Source organism: Sus scrofa, chromosome 3 (genome assembly GCF_000003025.6).
Source record: "Sus scrofa isolate TJ Tabasco breed Duroc chromosome 3, Sscrofa11.1, whole genome shotgun sequence".
In the NCBI taxonomy this organism is placed as follows: domain Eukaryota; kingdom Metazoa; phylum Chordata; class Mammalia; order Artiodactyla; family Suidae; genus Sus; species Sus scrofa.
Genome location: NC_010445.4, coordinates 87,219,882 through 87,238,338, shown reverse-complemented (window position 1 = coordinate 87,238,338; position 18,457 = coordinate 87,219,882). Strand labels below are relative to the sequence as shown.

Genomic DNA, 18,457 nt, shown 5'->3' with positions numbered 1-18,457 from the left:
ACTAAGATCCATGAGGATTCGAGTTCGATCCCTGGTCTTGCTCAGTGGATTAAGGATCCAGCGTTGCCGTGAGCTGTGGTGTAGATCACAGATGTGGCTCAGATCTGGTGTTGCTGTGGCTGTGGTGTAGGCTGGCAGATGTAGCTCCCATTCGACTCCTAGCCTGGGAACTTCCATATACTGCTAGTGCAGCCCTAAAAAGCAAAATAAAATAAAATAAAATAAGATAAAATTGTGCATTCGTTATTTCTTCCATTTAAAAAAAACTGATACTCAAAATTTTTAAACACTAAATGTTAAATCATAATAATTATAGGTTTATTTATTTACTTTTTTTTTGGCCACACCCGTGGCACATGGAAGTTCCCCAGCCAGGAATCCAACCTACATCACAGCAGTGACAAGGCCAGATCCTTAATCCGAAAAGCCTCAAGAGAACTCACTAGGTTTATTTTTAAATGAGTCTCAAACTCCCTGATGCAACCAATACAATCTGCTTTCTTCTCTAATAATCTTTGTTAAACCCCTTTCCCCCACATCCTCTTGTGTTTAGGTTATGAAACATACCCGCTGTCTTCCTTAATCAAAATGCTCCTTCCTTCCAATTCTTTGGTTATGTATATACTTTCATTTGAACCCAGTATTAAAATAGATCTCTCCCAAAGTTCATTTTCTCCATTTTGACTGTAAAAGTAACAATTCATTAGAATTGCATAACGCTTTAGTTTACAAAGAACAAAAAAGTTAATTCTAACATTACTGAGTAGCTATGAATGTATACACCACTGCACTAAATGCTGGGGGTGCAGGGAAGGATGGGTAAATATGGGAAACACTTCAAGAAAGCCCACAGTAAAGGGAAGATATGTACACAAAGAATAGAAAAGGATGAATAAGGGATCAAGAGAGAATGCACTAAAAGGGAAGAAATGCTGAACATAGGCCAAATATAGAAGAAGCCAACTTCAGGATTCCAAGTGGGAATATTTATAGTGTGTGCTGCTTTTAACGTTCCAGTGGCTGGTCTCAATGAATGCAGAGGGTATTTCTTGTTGTTTGCTTGCTGTGGCTTTTATTACCATGTTCTAAGCTTGCTTTTCACATAGAACAAATGACATTTTGGTCTAAATTTGTACAAAGGTTAGAGGAAAACACAGGTTTGAATTCTGTATTAAAAGAATGGCAGTTAGGGAGGGAGATTCTCTAGAAAGAAATCTCACTTAATAGAAAAAAGATAATCCCAGATCCACAAGAGAAAAACTGGTTTAGAAGTTGTGTACTTATTCACCAGTAAATAGGTGTCTCTTAAAAAACACTGAGAATTTGCCTGTTTCACTTCAATTAAGAACATGTATTTCAAAGACAATATGATTTTATAAGACTTCATCAACAGCACTTGGGGAAATTGCTTTTAAGTAATACATTCAGATCTCAGAAGAAAAATGAATAGTACCATTTTACTAATTTTTAAAAAACTCTCTTATCTCTTATTGCCTCATTACAAAGCATTAAAACATCCTAGTCAAAATGAGTTTTGGTTTTTTGTTTTGTTTTGTTTTTTGCTTTTTAGGGCTGTGCCTGAGGCTTATGGAGGTTCCCAGGCTAGGGGTCTAATTGGAGCTGTAGCCACTGGCCTACGCCACAGCCACAGCAACATGGGATCCAAGTTCGTCTGTGACCTATACCACAGTTCACGGCAACGCGGGATCCTTAACACACTGAGCCAGGCCAGGGACTGAACCTGAAACCTCATGATTACTGGTCGGTTTCGTTTCCGCTGTGCCACAGCGGGAATTCCGCCGTTCCCCACCACCACCCCCGACTGCACCCAAGGCATGTGTAAGTTCCCAGGCCTGGGATCAAACCCATGCCACAGCAGTGACCCGAGCCACAGCAGTATCCAGATACATACTAGAAACATTTATGAATGAAGAATATGTTTCCAAAAAAAGTTTGAAGGGGTGGTGGTAGTAAGACCATGACTGGCCATGAGTTGAAAAATTCCTGAACGTGAGTGATCAGTACACTGAGGTACACTATATTATTCTTTCTTCTCTTATATATGTTTATCTTCCAAAATTAAAAAAAAAAATTAAAGCAAAAAAAAAGGGAGGGAGAAAAAAAGAGGAGGGAAGGAAGAAAACTGTTCCCATTACAATCATACATACAGTCAATGACAAATGAGACTACTGCAGAAATAGCCAGTTAACCAGTGAAGAGAAAACTGACAAGGTGTTTTAAAGGGAGTAAGAGAGGTCCCTAGAAAATGGGAAGGGTCTTCAATATTCTTTAAAAAATATGTTTGACATTGCTATGAAATATCAAATGTGTGCATGTGTGGGGACAGAGGGTATGTGGACACTCTGTACTTTCTGCTCAATTTTGTTCTGAACCTAAAACTGCTCTAAAAAAATCAAAAGTGAAAGATTACTGTGCTATTATGCAACTTCATCAGAAAAATTTATGTCCCCCAAAATCACTTAATTCATTTACTTTTTTTCCCCCCTACGGAAAATCAACTTTCTTACTACAAAATTTTGGATCCCATTTTGAGTGTCATCACTTAATAAGACAGACCTTTACTACTTTCTCTAACTTGTTCTCACTGATGAATGAGGTAATTTATCAAGAGTTCAAGATTCTTTTACAAATAATAAAGCTTATACTCATTGTGTATGTCACCATTTCAATACTCAAATATTAGACGACTTTTTAAAGTACATTATCTTAATAGACAACTAAGATTCAGTGGTTAGCATTTTTTTCTTCTCCAACACAGAGATACTGGGTCCTCCTGTGGTCACATATTACTTCCACAGAAGAGGTTAGTATATTTGATAACTCATATCTTGACTAAATTTAAGTTTCCAGTTTTTGTATAATCTAATTAGTGGTTTAATCCAATCCCTATCCAGTAAGGCTACATAATGTTCTTAATAATAATTAGACAGGGAAGCTACAGTTTAATAAGCAAATGAAATGATTCCTCAGTATAATAGTCATTTCATTATAAAATAGTCTGTTTTCATTATAAAACAGAATATAACATTTTCACTGAAACAAAGTATCTAAATTTGCTTCATAATACTCCTGATCCACATACTTAACTAAAACGAAAAATCTGCTTTAAAAGACAAAAGAAATAGATGATTTAATTTTGTGTTTAAGATTTTGCTTTTTATGAAACAGTCTGCTCCGAAGTTTTAAGTCTGAAAAACCACTTATATAGTCTATACATTCTCACTCTCCAAAAGAGGACTCTAAAGCTAAGAGAGGTTAAGCAAGACCAAGATGCTAACACTGGCAACACTAGATACAGATATACCTCTTCTGAGGAGACCTCACTTCCTCCCATGAAAAGTCCAGAAGGATAGGGAGAAAAAGCAAGTTTCAAGATCACCTTTCATCAATTCCTTTCATTCTCTACATGGGCCATACAAGTTATTTACAGGTACCTTTGATTCAGTGTCCAGGAGCTGTCCTGACTGCTGTTTTCCAAGGACCAATAGTTTGTGCCTCTTTTCTCTAATTGGTTACCTTGCTTCTAAAAAATGGTCTGATGTATTACATCACAAAATCTCTCCTGAAGAGCAGTACTAATACTTTAAACTGTAGAAAAGATTGTATTTTATCACAGGGCCAATTTTTAAAATACACAGAAATAACCTTTCTTCACAGAGGTCTGCTAAAGAGACCTGCAAGTCTTGAGAAGGATTGAAAGATAATTATAACCATCAAAATGAGATAAAAAGTTAAAAAGGGTGTGCCTGAGTATCTCCTAGACCAGAACCCTACTCTGCCATGTGACACCCAGATTAGGGATGTACACTCTGGTACATCCAGTCCCAGTGCCTCTGAACAGCATTTACACTCTGGTCTTCTTTAGGAATGCACCTCAACTCCAGAACTATTTCCAATGCTTCACAAACTGCTCAAACACTCCTTGATACATAGTGGCTTATGTGAAGCTCTATAGGATAAAAAATAAAATCATAAAATACCAGAGCAGGAATGTTTCTCAGGAATTATTTAGTCCAACTTCCTTTTTCTTTCTGAACATACTGAAACACATGATTAAGGTAGCTTGCCCACAAGCACAGAGCTACTGGGAGAAATTAAAATTTTATTTTCATTACTACTTTCCATTCTTATAATATGATCACTACTGAGGTAACAGCTATCATCACATGTTTTGGCATCATTTAGATGTAAACTTGTGCAACACACACAAGGTTTAAAAAACAACAAGCACAACTATAAACAGGTCACCTTAACGTGACTTAGGAGAAAAAAAACACATCCAAGATCACAACATGTCCCACCAAGTTCAAAATGTCTCATGGTGCAATCCCAAGAATCAGTTTGCATCATTAACAACTGTTCCAAAATAAAATTCTATCTGACGATTTCTTCTTTGTTACTTAGATATAAACGGTTTGGAGTCCATAGGTTATTAAGCGATGTAACTGCAATCTTGTCCTAAACACCAAGGACTGTCTCCACTGTAATTTTAGCCCTTTCTAGGTAAAGAAACATACCTAATAAACCAAAAATAATAAATTTCAGGTGCAAATTTGCCAAGCAAGCTTAGTAACAATAAAAATGCCAGAAAACAGCATTCAGCTATGCCTGAGTAGATTCTCAATTAATAAATCTAAATCAGATTCCTGTTCACACACTGGTATGTTTATATACTGTGCATCTCAAAGGAGTTGTTTGGGTCCTCCCAAATAGTTATTCTCTGGAAAATCTAATCCAAATGATTAAAATGAGGAATTACTGGAACTGATAAAGTAACTATATTTTTATTGTGTCCAAGTAACACAAACCTAGGAGGCTCACTTGAAAAATCATGTGAATTTTAATCATTTATAAAATAGTCTTCTGTTCTGACAAAAGTGGTTCCTCTCCCTGTTGCATTTATTTTTCCCCAAGTCTCCTATGGATCCTAACACCACAAACTTTACACTCTAAACAAGAAAACTGCTAACCCTGACACTTCATGGCTACTCTCGGAAAAGGGCAAAGTAAGTGTTTCAGTTTTGTTTTATAATTAAAAGGGTAATTATTCCCAATATCACTGCCAGGTGAAGAGGAGAAATTTGTCAGAGGCTTCCTAATAACTGGCAGATAAGAATCATCCTTCTCTACAAGTCTGTAGAGAAGACTTGTATTACAAAACCCTGAGTCATCATCAGTTCACTCAGCAGATTTGGGTAAACACTGGTTAAGTGACTTATGCCTTGTGTGTTCACCCACTCAGCCATAAGCACGAACATACAATGCTACAGACTTTATGTATAGTTAATGAAACAAGATATAGCAACAATTTTTTTTAAAAAAAGTTCTTCTGGAAAAAAAAAAAGTTCTTCTGACACAGTGAAGACACATCTAGCAAATTAAGCCTCTAACCTTCCTCCAACTGTATTTTACTCGGTTTCCTCTAAATTTCAGTGGCAATATAGTTTGCAGCCAGTTTATGCAACAACAAAAAGTATCAAAAGAAGAACAGAACTGAAACGGATTTAGGTAATCTATAAGCAACTCAAAAATTAACATAAGCCCGATACCAATAACGCCCGGGACAGCCTGACAGCTCTCTTCTCTATTTTCCTTAGTACCGCTCATTTCCAAAGGAAATGTCACAACAGGAGCAACATACTCTTTCCCGAGGTTCTAAGACTCAACATTCTCAACATTAACGTATAGTACACAGCTCAAGAATGCGCTGACGGCTGATTTAAACCAATCCTTTCAATGAAATCCACGAAGGCTGAGAAGGCCCAATAAAGCAGAACCGTAAGTTCCCTACGGCCTTTTTCTCATTCAGAAAGTTAGTAGACACGAAATAAAGGACAGGAAGAGGCAGGGACCATGGGGGAAGAAAGAATCGAAGGCAACACCAGAAAAAGTCGAATTGCTCACCCAAAGACCAATCTTCTCCACTCGCCCCGAAGTGGGCAAAGGTCCAAGAAGGACCCTTGGGGGACCGCTCACCTCTTTCCCCTGGGAGCCCAAAGCCCTCTCGCTCCCTGAGGCCCCGAATGTTGGAAGACAACAACACGAAATCTTGGGGAAAAGCAGCTGCGGAGGACGTAATGGGCTGGTGAGGACCAGGGAGATCCCACAGGAAAGTGTTAGGGAACCTTGAGTGCTACCCAGGCTTCGGTCGCGGCCCTGGGACTACAGCACAGAGACGATCCGCCCTAACCGGACAGAGATGAGAGTGCAGGGGTCCGGTGCCCACAAAGAGCCGTCCCCCCGCCTCCCGCGGACGCCCTCAAACCAAGCCTTCGCCTCTAGTCCGTTCCGCAGGCCCTGGAACACTTACGTGGAGAGTTTCCTAGTCCAGAAGAGGCCCCCGGGCCACAGCTCTTGGAGCTGCACCGCCCGGCCCAGGTTGCTTTTGATCTGGGCCAGCTGCAAGTCGGATTCGGCGTCCAGCTGCTCGGCGTAGGGCAGCAGCTTGTTGTAGACGATCTCCTTTTGCGGGACGAAGCCCCGCGGGTTCGGACTTGGACGCCCGCCCGGTTCCGAGGGATCCCCGCCGCCTGCCCGTTCGGCCGGCTCCATGAGCCCAGGGACAACCCCCCAACCCCCTCCCACCCTAACCCTCCCCGGCCCCCACCCCTCTCCGGGCTCCGCCTCCTCCGCGTCGTCGTCGCCCTGCGGCCGCCGGCGGCCCGTAACCCTCTGCCCTATTGCTGGGCCCCCTCCCCTGGCCGGCGCGCTGCTGACCCCCGCGCGGTGCCCGGTTCGTTGGCGGCGGCAGCGGCCGCTCAGCCCGCTCCGCACCGGCTCGGCTGGTGACGCTGCAGCCGCCGGGCCCGGAGGTTCCGGACCGGCCTCAAGTCACTTCCGGGGCGGGGCGGGGTGGGGAGGGGCGACGGCGTCGGAGGAGGAGGCGGCCGCAGAGGCAGCCCAGCGGGCAGCGCCTTCCTCCCTGTGGGCCGGGCTCCGAGCCCCCACCCCTGGGCCTCAGCGGCCCAGCGCGAGGCTGTCCCGCCGGAAATCGAGTCCGAATTCCAAGTTATTGTCCTTCCTCGCCTAGGGTCTCGCACTGCTTGCGGCTGCCCTCAGGAACCGCTAGTCGCCGTGGCCTCCGATGAGACAGTCGACGTAGTGCCCCATGCCGAGTTTATGGAAAAACCTAGGTACTCTATCCGTCCCACTTGCTGCTTATCGATTTTTTAGTGACCCCTTTAAGCCCTTGTCTTTCTGGCATTCTTTTGGCCGCCCTCATTCCAAAGAAAAGAGTTCAACATTCAGCAAATATTAATTGAACTACTACTGTGTGTCAGACACTTATTTTAGGCCCTAGAGTTGGAAAGTTTTAGAGCACCTGGTTTCTGCGCTCCAGGGGCTTTACATCGCGTGGATCTCTTGATTAGAGAATATGCAATTACAAGACAATACTGCTAGATAAGTACAGAATGTCTTGGGAACACCTAAAGATGACTTCACACTGTATTTCTGGGAAACTTAAGATGGTTTCCTAGAAATTACATGTAGCGTTGAGCTTAAGGGTTAAGTGCCGAACCGATTAGAAAAAGAAGAGAGAGGAACATACATATATTTCAGCTGAGGGAGCAGCATAGGCTGCAAGCCTGCATTCCAGGAATTCAAAGTTCAGAATGACTGCAGGCGGTTAGTAGAGAGGGGAGTAAATTACTGAGACTGAGAAGGACATGCTAGGGAGTTTTTAGAGCTTTATCCTTTTTTAAAAATTTTTATTTATTTATTTATTTTTTTGGTCTTATTTAGAGCAGCTGCGGTGCCATATGGAAGTTCCCAGGCTAGGGGTGGAATCTAAGCTGCAGCTGCCAGCCTATGCTACAGCCACAGCAATGCAGGATCTGAGCCAAGTCTGCAACCTACACCACAGCTCACGGCAATGCCAGATCCCCGACCCCAACCAGGGATAGAACCTGCGTCCTCATGGGTACTAGTCAGATTTGTTTCTGCTAGGCCATGACAGGAACTCCTAGAGCTTTATCTTAAAGGCAACAAGAAGCTGAAAATTGATAAGCATAGAAGAGGCATTATATAATTTATGTTTTTGAAGAATCACTCTGGGTTTGTGTGGAGAATGGATTAGAACAGATAAAATTGGAAGCTGGTGGACCCTTTAAGGAGATGTGACTTAATGGTGGCGCTCATGTCCGTTGAAATGCCTGCGCTTGGTAGTTGACTGGACATGAAGAGTAAAACAGAGGGAATGAGTCAAGACAATGTCAGATTTCTGGCTTAGGAAACAGTATATGGTGAAGCCCTTGAATTAAGAGAACACAGCAGAAACAGCTATGGAAGCAGAATGCCTGAAGGATGGAAAAATATTTTGGTGTATGGATCAGGAGGGTCATCTGAAATGGGATATGGATTAGCATATAGGTAGAATGGAGGGAATGAGATATAGAGTATTGCTAAAAGATAAACAGGCGGGAGTGCCCATTATGGCTCATTGATAATGAATCTGACTAGTATCCATGAGGACTCAGTTTCAATCCCTGACCCCAGTCAGTGGGTTAAAGATCCGGTGTTGCTGTGAGCTGTAGTTTAAGTCACAGTCAAGGCTCTGGATCCTGCGTTGCTGCAGCTGTGGTGGTAGGCTGGCAGCTGCAGCTCTGATTCGACCCCTAGCCTGGGAACTTCCATATGCTGCAGGTATGGCCCTAAAAAGACAATAAATAAGTAAACAGAAGCATATTAAAAAATTTAAGAGTTTATTAGAACAAAAATTGGAATTGGGCAGTGGGAAACCAAAAGTTGTTGGTTCGAAGTGCTGACAGGAACCAGGGGAAAGACTTATGTAGAGAAGGTGCAGAAGCAAAGAAGCTCTTTCTGACTGGTTCTCCTTAGTGTTTAGTTTCATAATCTTGAGGCATTTACACACAGATTTTGGTTTGCTTAAGTAGGCCACAGAGGCATTAGAGCCTTATTAGTCTGATGGGTTCCTTACTTAATTAATTTAACAGTATGAAAAGAATAGAGCCCTTGACCAAATGCTAGGACTGGACAGAGAAAGAGGAAAGAGCTTACAAAGAATATTCACAAGAAGCAGTGTGAAAGGTAGGCATTCTAGGAAAGTGGGGTTTTTAAAAATCAGCATGCTTCAGATGGAGGAAGTGATTAACTATACCAAAGGTGACTGAGAGGTCAAAAGAAATGAGACAGGATAAGGGTTTATTACACTTATCAATGAAGCAGATAAGAATAATTTCAATGTAATGTAGGCATGGAAACCAGATTACAATGACAAAGAATGCATGGGAAGTAAATAAACAGAGACAGCAAATGTGGATAGCACTTTTTTTTTTATTAGTTTGGGGAGAACCAGAGAAAGCTAGGAAGGTAGCTGGAATGAAAAGAGGAATTTTTAAAGGTGGGATATATTTAAATACTGATGAGAAGGTGCCAATGGAGAGAGGTTGAAGGTATGTGGGCGAAAATGACAGAGAGTGGGAGAGTGTGGAGTCATTGGCCCTTAGCAGTAAACCATACTCTCCATCTGTTGTCAGAGGAAAGCAGGGGAGGACAGGTCCAGAAGCAGAAAGGTTTACAGATTTGGTGGCTGGAAGTTGGATTTCCTTCTGATGGTTCCATTTTTTTTTTTTTTTTCTTTTCTGTGAAGCAAGATATGGAGAATGATGAGAGGAGGTGGTGGATAGGAGATTTGAAGGAGATTGGAGAAGGTTTAGAGTAGTCTCAAAATTCAAAAAACTTAGAGAAACAGTTGTTTGGTAGTTAAGGATGAAAGCATGAGTTTACCATCATCTCTCTGCACAATTTAGTGATTTTCTCCAGTAATGTTAGCAGTCCAGGATTGTATGATGTACAGACCAGTATGATAGGATAGACAAAGAAGCAAGAGAATGTTATGTATGTTAGTGGTAGTGATGGTAGTGGTTTTAGCTACCATTTATTTGAGCACTTCTCTCAGCCTGTGCTTTATCTGCATTATCTTATTGAATAAGTAGAGATCATGGGGTCGAGAATATTTGAAAGAGAATGGTTAACATCTAAATTGGTTGAAGTCTGTTTTCTTTTGGGTTTCCTTTGCTGTGCAAAAGCTTTTCAGTTTGATGAGGTCCCATGGGTTTATTTTTGCTCTAATTTCTATTGCTTTGGGAGACTGACCTGAGAAAATATTCATGATGTTGATGTCAGAGAGTGTTTTGCCTATGTTTTCTTCTAGGAGTTTGATGGTGTCCTGTCGTATATTTAAGTCTTTCAGCCATTTGGAGTTTATTTTTGTGCATGGTGTGAGGGTGTGTTCTAGTTTCATTGCTTTGCATACAGCTGTCCAGGTTTTCCAGCAATGCTTGCTGAATAGACTTTCCTTTTCCCATTTGATGTTCTTGCCTCCCTTGTCAAAGATTAATTGACCATAGGTGTCAGGAGAAGAGACTTGTGGTTGCCTGATGGGAGGGGGAGGGAGTGGGAGGGATCGGGAGCTTGGGCTTATCAGTCACAACGTAGAATAGATTTACAAGGAGATCCCGCTGAATAGCATTGAGAACTATGTCTAGATACTCATGTTGCAACAGAAGAAATGGTGGGGGAAAAACTGTAATTGTAATGTATACATGTAAGGATAACCTGACCCCCTTGCTGTACAGTGGGAAAATAAAATTAAAAAAAAAAAAAAAAAAAAAAAAAAAGAAACTATATCCAGTGTTTGGGATAGAACATGATGGAAGACAGTATGATAGAAAGAATGAACATATGTGTATGACTGGGTCACTTTGCTGTACAGAAGAAATTGACACATTATACATCAACTATACTTTAATTAAAACATTTTTTAAATAAAATAAAAAAATAAAAAAAATAAATTGGTTGAAGTCTGGAGTTCCTGTTGTGGCACAAGGGAACCGAATCTGACTAGTAACCATGAGACTGCAGGGATCCCTGCTCTCTTTCAGATGTGTTAAGAATACGGCATTGCTGTGAGCTGTGGTGTAGGTTGCAGAAGGCTCTGATCCTGCATGTCTGTGGAGTAGGCTAGCGGCAGTAGCTCCAATTTGACCCCTAGCCTGAGAGCCTCCATATGCCATGGGTATGGCCCTAAAAAACAAAAAATAGATAAATAAATAGATAAATAAATAAATTGATTGAAGTGTAAGAAGAGAGAAGAAGACTGATGGAGTAGTGAGATCCAGGAACGCAGATCCTGATGAGGTACAGCAACAGTATGAAAGAATTAGCCTGAGCAAAGGATATGCAAGAAAATGAATGTTTAGTTTTAAGATTTCAAAAAGCTATTCCAGGTAATGTCATATTTCCTGGGAATGGATGTCTGAACTGGAAAAAAATCCAAAGAGTTGTTCGAGCAAAAGAAATGAAGTCTCTTTCTGTTATTTTATGTGAGGTTTCATAGAAAACACTGTTCAGACCCCTTTTGGTGAGAGAGCTGAAAAACCTGAAATTTCTCAAAGATCTAGGCCACTCATCGTTGGAGACAGTACCCAAAGTCTGGGGTTAGTTCTTGGTCTTCTCTAACCAACACCCAAGCTTTTTTTTTTTTTTAATCTCTTAGAGCTCAGGAAACTCTGCCAAAGGATAATAGCCCAGTATGCTTTCAGTCAGACCCTGAGGGAGACATTGGCTTCATATCAGACCCCTCTAGGAAACAGATTATTATCTCCCTTCTTGGAGGACCCAGAAAGTGCAGTAGCCCTTCATGGAAAATATTCTGAAGAGAGAGTTTTCTCCTCAAGGTGGAGGTATTGGCAGGGATATTTATCAATCACATATTTATATCATTGATATACTCATTGGCCCACTACTTAAAATCCGCTTATTAGTAATGGACAAAAACCACAAGTTGTTAGTTTTATACCTTTCCCTGCCTTAGTTTTTTTTCTGTATATGATATATTTGGGCTGGGAGGTATTTTGACAAGAAGATGGATCTCTGTTGTCAAAGCATAATATTTAGAAGTATTTGATTATAGGCGTTCCCTTCGTGGTTCAGCAATTAATGAACCAGACTAGGATCCATGAGGACCCAGGTTCGATCCTTGGCCTTGCTGAGTGGGTTAAGGATCTGGTGTTGCTGTGAGCTGCCCAGTAGACCATAGACACGGCTTGGATCCTGAGTTGCTGTGGCTGTGGTGTAGGCCAGTAGCTGTGGCCTCGATTTGAGCCCTAGCCTGGGAACCTCTATATGCCGCAGGTGAGGCCCTTAAAAAAAAAAAGAAAGTATTTGATTACATTAGAATGACTTGTTCTAATATAATCAAATATTTAAGCTCCTGTTATGCTGCAGTTATTGAAGTCACAAGAATATTTGATCTGAGACGCTCCCATTGTGGCTCAGTGGTAACAAACCCGACTAGTATCCGTGAGGATGTGGGTTCAATCCCTGACCTTGCTGTTAAGGATCCAGCATTGCCATGAGATGTGGTGTAGGTCACAGATGCGCCTTGGATCCTGAGTTGCCCTAGCTATGGCATAGGCCAGCAGCTGCAGCTCCAATTCGACCCCTAGCCCAGGAACTTCCATGTGCCACAAGTGCGACCCTAAAAAGCAAAAAATTAAAAAAAAAATAATATTGAGTCTGAGAAATGATGGGTTTTTCTTTCTTGGTTCCTATATGAATTTTAAGTTTGAATTTTTCAACCAAGACTTCTTTCATGCAGCCATAGTATCCACTTCACCAGTTAAACAGGAGTATATTTAGAGTTCAGTTTTTAAGAAGGAAATCAAAGCTAATGGAATTAATTCTTCTATGATTATTTTACAGTTTTTCCTTTCTCAGGCTTTTGCCATTTCACTGCAATGTAGCCAGACATAGGCTTCTTTTTATCTTGTGTTTCTTAGATCAAAAGATTCATTTCAATCAGTCATGCAAAATTTTCAGCTATTTTCACAATTTTTTTATTCCCCTTCTCTCCTTGTAGAATTCCCATTAGACATATGTTGTACTTTCTCATTCTAATCCCAATATTTCTTACTTCTATTTTGCAAGTCTTTGTCCCTCTACCTCATTCTGGATAACTTTATCATGTCTAATACATAGAATTCTTAGGTCATCTATCTGGATCTGCTGTTAACTTGACCATTGAGCTTCTAATTCCAATGATTTTATATATATACAGTGTGTGTGTGTGTGTGTGTGTGTGTGTGTGTGTGTGTGTGTGTGCACGCGCGCACATATATATGTATTTTCTTCCCTGCTGCCTTTGTAGCATACGGAAGGTCCCAGGCCAAGATTTGAATCTGAGCTGCAGCTGTGACCCCAGATCCTTTACCTGCTACACCACAGCAGGAACTCCCAATGATTATATTTTTTAAGTTTGGAAGTTCTCCTTAGCTCTTTTTCAAATCCCCCTATTCTGTTTTTCATTGAATTTTGTTCTTTGTGGTTCCAGTGACTTCTTTTAATCATTTTAGACATACTTATTTAACTATTTTAGAGAGTCTTATTCAAACATTCTTTCTGTCATTTCAAATAATAGTGTACTATGTGTCTGTTGACTTTTCTTCATTATGGATCATTTAATTGTGTTTTATAACTTTTTCTATTATGAGATCATCTTCAGATGGCTTTTTTTTCCCCCCATGGGACTCCCAAGTGACCCAGAGCAATTTTTTGTTTTGTTGGCTTGCACCAGATCAGCAGGTCTACTACTAACCAATATTTATGTTCATATTTCAGGTATTGTAAGCTTAAATTTCTATCCTATGCAAGTTACAGGCCTGGGAATTCAACCCATGGAGAGTTCTGTTTTTATACACTATTTAACTTCTAACTCCATTAGGTCAAGGCTTCAACTTCTATCCCTGTTGTTAAAACCCAATTCACTTGCTGTTTCCCGATAGAATAACACTAGCCTCAAGCTGATACAGAGTTGACTCACGCACTTAATCACTCTGGCTTTCCCTTCCTCTTTGTTTCTGGTATCCGGAGATTTTTTTTCCTTTCTGTGTGTGAGGTCATCTATGGTTATCACTTGCTTTTATGTTTAATGTAGCATTCCTATATAAGAGGGTTACTGCATTGACCCAGTCTGCCATGCTGCTGGAATTAGAGACCTTTAAGGAATGAACTTCTAACTCTAAAATATTAAACATCATAGGAGCAAAAGGGAGTAATTTGGGGTAATTAAGAGGCTTTTTAAAATCCTCATATCTCGTAAGTAGCTGTTGATGTGTATCCATCAAGCTATAATTATTTTATGATTAAAAAATAGTTTGGAGTGCCCATTGTGGCTCATCAGATTAAGTATCCATGAAGATGCAGGTTCAATCCCTAGAATTACTTAGTGGACTAAGGGATCTGGTATTGCAGTGAGCTGTGGTATAGATTGCAGTTGCAGCTTGGACCTGGCATTGCTGTGGCTTTGGCATAGGACAGCAGCTGCAACTCTGATTTGACACCTTGCCTGGAAACTTCCAACTGCCACAGGTGTGGCTCTAAAAAGACCCCTCAAATTTTATTTTATTATTTGTATAACACCTATTTGATATTTAAATACAAAAAGGGGGTTTTCAACACAACTGAAGCTATTGTGTTTCTTCTTTTTGATAAGCTGTGAATAATGTAGGAGGTCATAGCTTCCCTCTATCAAATATAGTAAAGAAATGTATTTTTTGGAGTTCCTGTTGTGGCGCAGTGGTTAACGAATCCGACTAGGAACCATGAGGTTGCGGGTTCGGTCCCTGCCCTTGCTCAGTGGGTTAAGGATCCGGCGTTGCCGTGAGCTGTGGTGTAGGTTGCAGACGCGGCTCGGATCCCACGTTGCTGTGGCTCTGGTGTAGGCTGGTGGCTACAGCTCCGATTCAACCCCTAGCCTGGGAGTCTCCATATGCCGCAGGAGCGGCCCCAGAAATAGCAAAAAGACAAAAAAAAAAAAAAAAAGAAATGTATTTTTTAACAGTAGCTGAAGAAATTAACAATAGAGTCATTGGAGAGATAATAATTAATGTACAAAGACGACGTTCACTCTTTCCACCTACCCTTAGTTTTTACATGTGTAAATAGAACAGGCCTTGCTCCTAAGCAGAAAAGAATTGCCTGCGTGAATAATATGAATAGCCAGCCAAACATACATTTTATCTGATGCTTAAAATGCTACCCTTTGGAGTCTTTTACTTTGTACTAAGAATCTCTTTTGGAGTTCCTGTTGTGGCTCAGCGGAAACGAATCTGACTACCATCCATGAGGACACTAATTCGATCCCTGGCCTTGCTGAGTGGGTTAAGGATCCAGCATTGCTGTGAACTGTAGTATAGGTTGCAGATGTGGTTTGGATCCCATGTTGCTGTGGCTATAGTGTAGGCAAATGGCTTCAGCTCCAATTTGACCTCTAGCCTGGGAACCTCCATACGATACACATGCAGCCCTAAAAAGACCTCCCCCCCAAAAAAAAAGAATCTATTTTGAAATTGATGGACTTGGAGTTCCTGTCGTGGCCCAGTGGTTAACGAATCCAACTAGGAACCATGAGGTTGTGGTTTGATCCCTGGCCTCGCTCAGTGGGTTAAGGATCTGGCATTGCTGTGAGCAGTGTGTAGGTTGCAGACTTGGCTTAGATCCCACATTGCTGTGGCTCTGGTGAAGGCTGGCGGCTACAGCACCGATTAGACCCCCAGCCTGGGAACTTCCATATGCTGCGGGTGCGGCCCTAGAAAAGATTAAAAAAAAAAAAAAAAGAAAGAAAAGAAATTGACAGACTCATAAGAGAGGTAATATATCAAATCCCTAATTCTCCAGAGTGAATTATAAATTCATTAATTCAGTAAACATTTATTGAGTGCCTCCTGAATGCCATGTTTGAGATCATAACATGATGACACAGTACTTGTCCTCAAGGGGTTCACTGTCTAGTGGGTTGATAGACAAGTAAACAGATAAAATTGTAAAATTGTAACCAAAAATCATCTATTATCTTTCTGCCTCTTAAGATCTCTTGATAAAACTAATTTAGGAGTTCCCTCTGTGACACAATGGATTAAAGACCCAGCATTGTCTCTGCAGCAGCTGGGGTAGCTGTTGAGGTGTGGGTTAGATCCCTGGCCCAGTGCAGTGGGTTAAGGATCAGTGCTGCTACAGCAGTGGTGTAGGTAACAGCTATGGCTTGGATTCTATCCTTGACGCAGGAACTTTGATATGCTATGGGAGCAGGCAAAAACAAAACACAAAACTTAATTTAAGGAGTTCCTGTCGTGGCGCAGTGGTTAACCAATCCGACTGGGAACCATGAGGTTGCAGGTTTGGTCCCTGCCCTTGCTCAGTGGGTTAAGGATCCGGCGTTGCCGTGAGCTGTGGTGTAGGTTGCAGACGCGGCTGGGATCGCGCATTGCTGTGGCTCTGGCGTAGGCTGGCGACTACAGCTCCGATTCGACCTCTAGCTTGGGAACCTCCATATGCCGCGGGAGCGGCCCAAGAAATAGCAAAAAGACAAAAAAACAAACAAGCAAAAAAAAAAAAAAAAACTTAATTTAAACCTCCCATAGACTGTGAAAAATTCTATGCCTCATCCAGTAGTAGTTCTGTCAATTTTAGAGGATAGAGCCTTATGTTTTTATGGTCACTTCTAGCTCTAAACTTTTGCTTCAGCTAAACTAGTTCTATTTACCACATGACTTCTATTGTCCCTATTCCAGTACTGCTTTATCACAACCTTGGAACCTGGCTTTTTTCCTTAATTTCCATACAGCAAACCATTCACACAAGGCTGTGTTTGTGTGTGTGTCAGTAAAGTGGAAGCAGGTTTAAGGAAACAAAGGGATTTATATGCTAGAAATACAAACAATTTAAAATTTAACATAAAATATTTATTTTCCTAGAAGATCCATTTGTGTGGTCCCTGATATTGCACTTGCTGTCTAGTGGGGCAGTCAAACATTAAACAACTCATTCTGTAGATAAATGATTATAATTTTGTGAAGTACTTTAAAAGATACTCTGATACTCTGTGTAAAACAAGGGGACCTAACCTAGTTTGGGAGGCCTGGAAAGGTTTATTTGAGAAAGTAGCATTTGATGAATGAGGAATTGAAGAGAAGGATAATGGGAAAGTTCTGGATAGGAAAACTGTACAAGTGGAGGCTTGAGGTGGGGGAAGAACTTAGCTTGTTTGAGAACCTTAGAAAAGACCAATGTGTTCGAGGAGAGAAGGTGAGACTGACAGGCTAAAAAGGCAAGTAGAGTTAGATCGTGTCATACCTTGTAAGCTGGGTTAAGAATTTTGGATTTGGGGAGTTCCCAATTTGGCTCAGTGGGTTAAGAGCCAGACTACTATCCATGAGGATGCATGTTCGATCCCTGGTCTCACTCAGTGGGTTAAGGGCCCATCATTGCTGCAAGTTGCAGCATAGGTCACGGATGCAGCTCAGATCTGGCTTTGCTGTGGCTGTGGTTGAGGCTGGCAGATGCAGCTACAATTTGACCCCTAGCCGGGAAACTTGCATATGCCACAGTAGCAGCCCTAAAAAGAAAAAAAAGAATAGAGAATTTTGGATTTTATCTTGAAAGCTGTTTCACATATACAAATACAGTGCTGTGGGCAATAATCAAACACTTGAGGGAGCTGAAGAGGGACATTAGGGTCTTGTAGTCTTGAAATCAACAGGATACCCCAGGCAGAGACATCAGTAGGTAGAAAGCCTGGCATTTTCAGTGGGCCCAGTTAGGCCAGGGAGCAATAAATACTATGAGGTAGGAGCACAGAAAGTGTGGATAATGGCAAGAGAAAAGACAAGACAGTAAGCTAAGACCAGGTTACAAATTCATCATGTATTTATGTATGTTGATAGTAGTGTTAGCTCATCCCCACCCACAGAGAGTGGGCTGCCTTTCTGGACTCAGAACCTGAGTAATTTTTCAGTTGTTGCTTTGTTTTGTGAGTTAATCTCTTTATTTTGAGATAAGTGTAGATTCACATGTATTTGTAGAAATAATGCAGAGAGATCCCTTGTACCCTATACCCAGTTTCCCAAAGTTAATATTATTTGTAATCCAGTATCACAATCAGGATATTTACATTGATTCAGTTAAGCACGATAAGAAGGATCTTGCAGTTCCCACTGTGGTGCAGTGGGTTAAGGGTCTCGCATTGCCACAGCTGTGGCACAGGTTGCAGCTGTGGCTCAGATTCGATCCGTTGCCTGAGAACTTCCATATGCTGCAGGTAGAGCAAAAAAAGAAAAAGAGGAGCGAAGGATTTTATCACTATGAGGATCCCTCCTAGTGCCCTTTATAGTCACATTCACTTTCCTGAACCCTCCCATGTCCCTAACCCCTGACAGAAATTACTTATCTGTTCTCTGTTCCTACAATTTTATCATTTCAAGACTGTTATATAGATAGAATCAAAGGAATAGTATAGGACGTAACTTTTGGGTTTGACTCTTTTCTCTCAGCATAATTCCAGAGATTCATCCAAGTCGTTGTGTGTACCAAAAGTTTGTTCCCTTTTATTGCCGAGTAGCATTCCATGGTATAGATG

At 41.2% G+C, this 18,457-nt stretch overlaps 2 protein-coding genes across 4 annotated transcripts in view; one reads left to right on the top strand and one right to left on the bottom strand.

The window, feature by feature from the left end:
• Window positions 1–6,829, bottom strand: part of PSME4 (proteasome activator subunit 4) — a 106,200-nt gene extending 99,371 nt beyond the window's left edge. The window contains exon 1 of one of the 2 annotated variants that reach the window (XM_003125150.6): window positions 6,332–6,829. In XM_003125150.6, coding sequence (XP_003125198.5) covers window positions 6,332–6,573 — 242 coding nt within the window. In that variant the 5' untranslated portion in view covers window positions 6,574–6,829. The remainder of the gene's footprint in view (window positions 1–6,331) is intronic. The other variant, XM_021088226.1, reaches the window with a different exon arrangement.
• The window catches only part of ACYP2 (acylphosphatase 2), a 285,742-nt gene continuing 274,247 nt past the window's right edge, over window positions 6,963–18,457 (top strand). For both annotated transcript variants that reach the window (XM_021088229.1, XM_021088228.1), the window contains exon 1: window positions 6,963–7,154. The gene's annotated coding sequence lies outside the window, so the exon portion shown is untranslated. The remainder of the gene's footprint in view (window positions 7,155–18,457) is intronic.